Below are 7,382 nucleotides of genomic sequence, written 5' to 3' on the forward strand. Positions count from 1 at the left end.
AAAAAAAAAAAAAAAAAAAAAAAAGTAAAAAACTCTTTTTTCCAGGATTCCATCCTCAGCTTATTGCAGGGTAACGTCAACCAATCTAATGGTTTCAATTACCACCTTTATGTTGTTGACTCCAGAATGTACATCTCTACTCCAAAACACTTGAGTTTCACATTTCTATATCCAACCACACTGGACACATCTCAATTTAGATATCCCCTCAGAACGTAAAACTTAACATATCCAAAATCCTCGGAAGACAGGATTTAACTCTGATTTCTCACCATCACCTTCTTCCAAAACTTGCTCCTCTTCCTTCCTGTATTTCCTATTCTAGTTGATTATCTTATAATCCACCAGTCCATCGTTGCATCTCCAGGGCATAGACCAGTGCTTGGCATATAGCAGACATATTCATTTTTTGAAAAACCAACTGAATGAAAAAGTACATGAATTTTTCTTTATCTGCAGCTTCACTCTGGCTGTTAGCTCTTACAAACTCCACGGCACAAAGACTCAACTCAATTCTCTGACATACAGAAGAAATGCAAATGACAAATTGAACACACTTCAAAAATAATAGTGCCCCGTAAGAACTACAAAGGAAATCCATGCTAATTCTCTGTACTAATAAATCTAGTCCTTCACTCATAGATACGAATGTCTCCCCGAGAATCTTCAAATACTTGAAAAATACCAACAGCATAAAATAGAAGAACCAAAACACAGAGAGTTAGAAAAAGATAATTCTGAGAAGCAGAACAGAACTTTAAGAATCAGAGACACTGAAGACAAGATTTATGGAAATTAAAAATACAATAAAAGGAAATGAAATAAAAAATATTAGATGGATAGGGTATATAACAGAATACAAACAGCTAAAACAAAAATGATGATACAGAAGATAAAGACTGAATACATGTCCTGAACGTACAATAAAGGGACAAGGAGGGTCAGACGTTGTGGCTCACACCTATAATCCCAGCACTTTGGGAGGCCAAGGCAGGTGAATCACCTGAGGTCAGGAGTTGCAGACCAGACTGGCCAACATGGTAAAACCCCGTCTCTACTAAAAATACAAAAATTAGCCGGGCATAGTGGCAGGTGCTTGTAATCCCAGCTACTTGGGAGGCTGAGGCAGGAGAATTACTTGAACCTGGGAGAGAGGTTGCAGTGAGCCAAGATCACGCCATTGCACTCCAGCCTGGGCAACACAGTAAGCCTCTGTCCCAAAAAAAAAGGACACGGAGGTAGAAAACGAGAGGCAAGTTAAGAGTTGTTGTAGAGAACAGTTACAGAACATGTCTCATAGAGAATGGAAAACAGTGTGGCAGATGCTGCTGGTTATCTATCTGCCTACCTGCTACCTACTCTTCTCTTTTTCCTTACTAATAGAACCCTATTTTTGTTTAGAGTGGCAATGTGACCAGATTAAAAACTACATTTAGCCAGCCTTTCTTCTAGAAGGGGAGCTGATATGACATAAGTGGAAGTCTGTGGGGGCTTCTGGGAAAGCTGTGCTTTCCCAATATAGGCTCTGTCCTTTTCTCCTTGTTACTTTCTCTTTCTCCCTCCCTAGAATGCAGATGTGATGTCAGCTGCAGCAATCTTCTTGTAACCATGAGGAAAAACTCTCGGCCTTGACATCCGAGGACTGCCAAATCAATGCCAGCAACTACTTATGTGGACATCTTGTTTCAAGAGAATTAAAAAAATAACCCCCTGATTTGTAAAGCCAATGTTTAGTTGCATTTACACACAATCCCCAATTGACACAAAGAGAAGGGGAGGGGAAAAATAAAGAAGTACTCCAAGGCCCTGACCCAAAGAAAGGCAAGGGTCTTCAGAATGAAAGAGTCAACTGAATGTCACACAGATGGGGATGGGAAAAAGACATGAAACACAACTAGATGCCTATTGCTGATATTGTGGAATTCCAATGATGAAAAAAATACCCAAAGCTTCTAGGGGTCATCAACAAGCATCAGACTGGTAAGAGATTGCTCGTCAGCAAACTGTTAGAAAATCATGCAGCAACACCTGCAAAGTTATGAGGAAACATGGGTTTTTGATCCTATACTTAGACAATTCATGAATTCAGTATGAGGATAAAATCAAGATATTTTTGGAATGTAAGAATTCAGAAATAAGACAGCCATATAATAAACGGAATCATTAGCATGTTTACTAATAAGAAAGAACTGAAAGTTCTCTACTTACCCAATCTTTCTGGTTGAGTTTAGCTGCTTCATTATATACTTCAATGGCAGCTTTATGTTTTCCCAAAAGAAATCTGTAAAACATACATTTTCCATAATTATTACCTCAAAATTCTTAGAAGACTAACCCTACTAGTCCCACATTTTACTCATATTTCATCCAGCAGAGAATTCTTGAAGCCTTTTCTCCATGAGCTGGTTGTGCTGGTTTGGTCAGTGAAGCTGCTATACACTAACAGCAGAGGCTCTCTTAGTAGAGATTGCACTGGCAGCTGTTCCAAGGCTTTGGTCTCATTCCATACCAATTTTAGTCAGTCTTGTGGAATTTTTCTCCTACAATGTACTATAAATGCAGACCAAAAAAGAAATAAGCCAAATGATATGCCATGTTAAGCAGTAACTATCATTATTTATCATCACCCATTAGGGACATGTCCCTTCCTTCCAAGACTAAGTCTCTTTCCTTGATATTGGATCCTGAGTTTAGAGAGAAACAGGGAAAACCAAACTCTATGCAAAAATAATGCAGATATGAATGGCAACGTGGCTAAGAAAGGGGAGATGGGAGCTCCATGGAACAAAGGACTGAAAAGGGAATACCTAGTAGTTTATAAAGACCTTTGAGATTCTTTCCATCTAGGAATCTTTAGGACATTCACTTAACAAATACAGATGCTCAACTTATGATGGGGTTACATCCCAGTAAACCCACTGTAAACTGAAAATACTGTAATTCAAAAATGCACGTAATACATCTACTCTACCAAACATCATAGACAGCCTAGCCTATCTTAAGCATGCTCAGAACACTTACTCTGTTCCATGGAGTTCCTATCTCCACTTTCTTAACTACATTTGCTGACAGTTGGGCAAAATCATCTAACACAATGCCACTTTTATAATAAAATGCTGAATATCTCATGTAATTTACTGAATACTATACTGAAAATGAAAAACAGAATGGCTGTATAGGTACTTGAAGTACAGTTTCTACTGAATACATAACAATTTTACATCATTGTAAAGTTGAAAAATTACGTAAGTTGAACCATCCGAAGTCAGGAACTCTCTGTCCTTACTAAAAACTTACTGTGTGATAGATATTAAGTGTTAGAAGAGTAGATGAGAAAAATTCCAAGGATTGCCAGTAAGTTTAGAAGACTTTAGGGTACAAGGTGTCTCTATTTACATGATAAACAATATCGGTTCCCCCATCAAACTAGAATGCACAGTGTTTAAAACACTTAGTTCCTTAACACTAGTTATCTCATTTTCTCAAATTTGAAACTTAATCCATGCTCTTTAGAGTGAATCCCATTATACCTATTAAACCATTCCCCACTTGTGTATCAGGCTGATGTGGCTGCCAGCAGCAAGCTGTACCTAAGAATGCGTTTTACACTGTTCCCTGTGAGTGCCCTAGGGCCTCCAGGTTGCCAATACTCACAAAGATCTCGCCACCTGCTTGAGGTTATCAGCACTCTGAGGGCTTAGAACTGCACATGTCTGGAAGAGTTCTAGGGATTCTTGGATATTTCCTTCCAGGCGAAATATCAATGCTGCCAAGAAACAGAAAAGACCAAAAAAAGTAAAACCATGTTCTGGGAAGAATGGAGCCTGGGGTCGGAAAAATTGGAGAAAAGAAAACTGGGAAACCACATCAAGTAAATCCTTTGGACAACTGTATCCTTAATACAATCAGATATGACTTCAGACAGGCTGAAACAACGACCAAAACTGTTGACAAGCTAAACTCTCTTTTAGTAAGGTAACTCAACCCTACCTACTTCTCTCTCTACTCCCACAATCCATCACACAATCAGTTCCTCTGGAAATTATCACACAAACTCTTCACATTAAGAACATTTTGGGGCTTCCCCATCAAATGCTTCATTTATCATAATTGACTTCCAACTGATCGTTTTCAGACTGAACCCCCAAATGGGGCAAATGGAATCAATACCTCAAATTCAGCACGGAGATTCTGACAAAGAATACAGTAACATTTCAGACTTTGGTTGTCAGTATAACAACCAGTTAGAACCAGAGGTTTTTCCTAGGCCTATGTTTTCAGAAGAATTTATCAGACACTGAAAGTCTGATACTTGTGACACTGGGAATAAGCAATTTTTGCCATGATGTCCTAAATTTGTCAATATCTTACCAATTATGTCAGAAAGTTATAGGTTAATCTGAAGACTACAAATGCAATGAATGGTAAACAAAACCATTCATTTACACCCAAGAGCCAAAAAGAAAGTTCCTGGAAAAACTAAGAACGCTACTTATGCCACTAAAGAGGAAAATTTAAGTCAGTGGGACAGGTGCAGTGGTTCATGCCTGTAATCCCAGCACTTTGGGAGGCCAAGGCAGGCAGATCACCTGAGGTCAGGCATTTGAGACCAGCCTGGCCAACATGGCGAAATCTTGTCTCTAGTAAAAATACAAAACCTAGCCGGACGTGGTGGCATGTGCCCGTAATCCCAGCTACTAGGTGGGCTGAGGCAGGAGTTTTGCTTGAACTTGGGAGGCAGAGGTTGCAGGGAGCTGAGATCGTGCCACTGCACTCCAGCCTGGGTAACAGAGCGAGACTCCATCTTAAAATAAAAAATAAAAAAAGTTAAGTGAGTGGTCCTTATCTTTGGTTTCTGATGAGCTGAATTTACGCTCTGCTTTATCTTGTTTATTTCTAGGCTTCTTCCCCTCATCCTGATCAACCTTACAAAAATCCTCAAGCTCTTCTTCATCTCTTTTAGCATGATTACAAGGAATCCTTCCAAAAGCATCTTCTGGCCCTGAAATCACTGTATCAGGCAGGAATCCTAAGCATCCATTCCAAAAAACACTAGCCAGAAACTAAAATATGGGTAACGATAGCAATTTTTTAACATTACTAGTCATTTCTGAAGTCAAATCCAACACAGTATTTATATTCAGATTCCATAAAAAGATTAATACTGAATAAAACCTTTCTGGAACATTTATGCTCATGCACCTGTAATGACATTTTGGTCCACAGCTGTATAAATGACGATGATCCCCTTAAGATTATCTTGAAGAGGAAAAATTCCTATTGCCCAGTGATGTCATAGCAATAAAAACAGTGAAATGCATTACTCACCTACCTGTAGTGATGCTGGTATAAACAAACCTACTGTGCTGCCATTCATATAAAAGTACAGCACATACAATTATGTATATATAGAACTTAATACTTTATAATGATAATAAATGACTACATTACTGGTTTATGTATTTACTACGCCATACATTTTAATCTTTCTTTTTTTTCTTTTTTTTGAGACAGAGTCTCGCTCAGTCGCCCAGGCTGGAGTGCAGTGGCGTGATCTCGGCTCACTGCAAGCTCTGCCTTCTGGGTTCACGCCATTCTCCTGCCTCAGCCTCCCGAGTAGCTGGGACTACAGGCGCCCACCACCACATCCGGCTAATTTTTTGTATTTTCGGTAGAGACGGGGTTTCATCGTGTTAGCCAGGATGGTCTCGATCTCCTGACCTCGTGATCCACTCGCCTCGGCCTCCCAAAGTGCTGGGATTACAGGCGTGAGCCACCACGCCTGGCACATTTTAATCTTTATATTAGAGTGTACACCTTCCACTTACTAAAAAAAAAAGTATAACCGCCTCAGGCAGGTCCTTCAGGAGGTATTCCAGAAGGTATTCCTATTTCTATAGGAGATGACAACTCCCATGCATGTTACTGCCACTGAAGACCTTCCATAAGGAGGCGGAAGACAGTGATGTTTATAATCTTGACTCTGTGTAGGCCTAGATGAGTGCGTGTGTGCTGGCACGCGTGTGTGGGTGTGTCGCAAAGACCTCAGATGGGTCACAAAGCACTGAATGCCAAAAAAGACAACAAGGATACATTCTGCATGTCAGTACTACCATTATAGTAGTGTGTGTGTCTTAGTTTTTAACAAAAAAGTTTAAAAGTAAAAAAAAAAATAAAAATACAAAGTTTTAAGAATAGCATCAAGAGCCGGGTGTCGTGGCTCATGCCTACAATCCCAGCACTTTGAGAGGCTGAGGCAGGAGGACTGCTTGAGCCCAGGAGTTCAAGACCAGCCTGGGCAACATAGTAAGACTCTGTCTCTACCAAAAAAAAAAAAGAAAAATTAAAAACCTTATAGAATAAGGACATAAAGAAACTATTTTTGTACAGATATACAATGTTGTTGTGTGTTTTAAGTATTACCCCAAAAGAGCCAAAAAGTTTTAAAGTTTATAAAGTAAAAAGTTACAGCAAGCTAGTTTATCATTGTAGAAAAAATATTTTAAAATAAATTCAGTGTATGCTAAGCGTACAGTGTTTATGAAGTCTACAGTAGTATACAATAATGTCCCAGGCATTCACATTCACTCACCACTAACTCACCCAGAGCAACTTCCAGCCCATCCACAGTAAGCACTCTCTCCAGGTGTACTAGTACTATTTTTTATCTTTTATACCGTATTTTTACAGTACCTTTTCTATGTTTAGATATACTTACTACTGTTTACAACTGCCTACAGTATTCAGTACACCTGCTCATACAGGTTTGTAGCCTGGGAGCAACAGACTACATCATATAGACTATGTGTGTAGTACACTATATCATCCATCTATGTTTGTGTAAGTACACTCTATGTAATGGTCACACAATGACAAAATTGCCTAACAACACATTTCTTAGAACATATCTCCATTGTTAAGCGGTGCATGACTATACTTGAACTTGTTTCTTAAATTGCCTGCTCTTTTTCAAGAACCTAGGAAAAGTGTATTTCTCTAGCAAGAAGACAAGTGTCTTACCTTGGACATAGATAGCATATTCACACAATCCCTGAGTCTCCTGAAGCTGTTCTTTGATAATAGCCTGAAAGAGGAAGAAAAATGCTTCTAAGCAGTGGTTAAGTTTCTTCAGGTGTCTTTAAGAAAAAGTAGACATGGACAGGCCAGGTGCAGTGTCTCATGCCTGTAATCCCAGAACTTTGGGAGACCAAGGAGGGCAGATTACAAGGTCAGGAGTTCAAAATCAGCCTAACCAATATGGTGAAACCCCGTCTCTACTAAAAATACAAAAGGCCAGGCGCGGTGGCTCACGCTTGTAATCCCAGCACTTTGGGAGGCCAAGGCGGGTGGATCATGAGGTCAGCAGTTCCAGACCAGCCTGA

At 39.5% G+C, this 7,382-nt stretch overlaps 1 protein-coding gene across 3 annotated transcripts in view; it reads right to left on the reverse strand.

The window, feature by feature from the left end:
- BBS4 (Bardet-Biedl syndrome 4) overlaps window positions 1–7,382 on the reverse strand; it is a 66,204-nt gene that overhangs the window by 26,871 nt on the left and 31,951 nt on the right. For all 3 annotated transcript variants that reach the window (XM_011932973.1, XM_011932974.1, XM_011932975.1), the window contains 3 exons: window positions 7,021–7,084; window positions 3,655–3,766; window positions 2,209–2,281 (listed from right to left, as the gene is read on the reverse strand). In XM_011932973.1, coding sequence (XP_011788363.1) covers window positions 2,209–2,281; window positions 3,655–3,766; window positions 7,021–7,084 — 249 coding nt within the window. The remainder of the gene's footprint in view (window positions 1–2,208; window positions 2,282–3,654; window positions 3,767–7,020; window positions 7,085–7,382) is intronic.

Source organism: Colobus angolensis, unplaced genomic scaffold (genome assembly GCF_000951035.1).
Source record: "Colobus angolensis palliatus isolate OR3802 unplaced genomic scaffold, Cang.pa_1.0 Scaffold99, whole genome shotgun sequence".
Lineage (NCBI taxonomy): Eukaryota > Metazoa > Chordata > Mammalia > Primates > Cercopithecidae > Colobus > Colobus angolensis.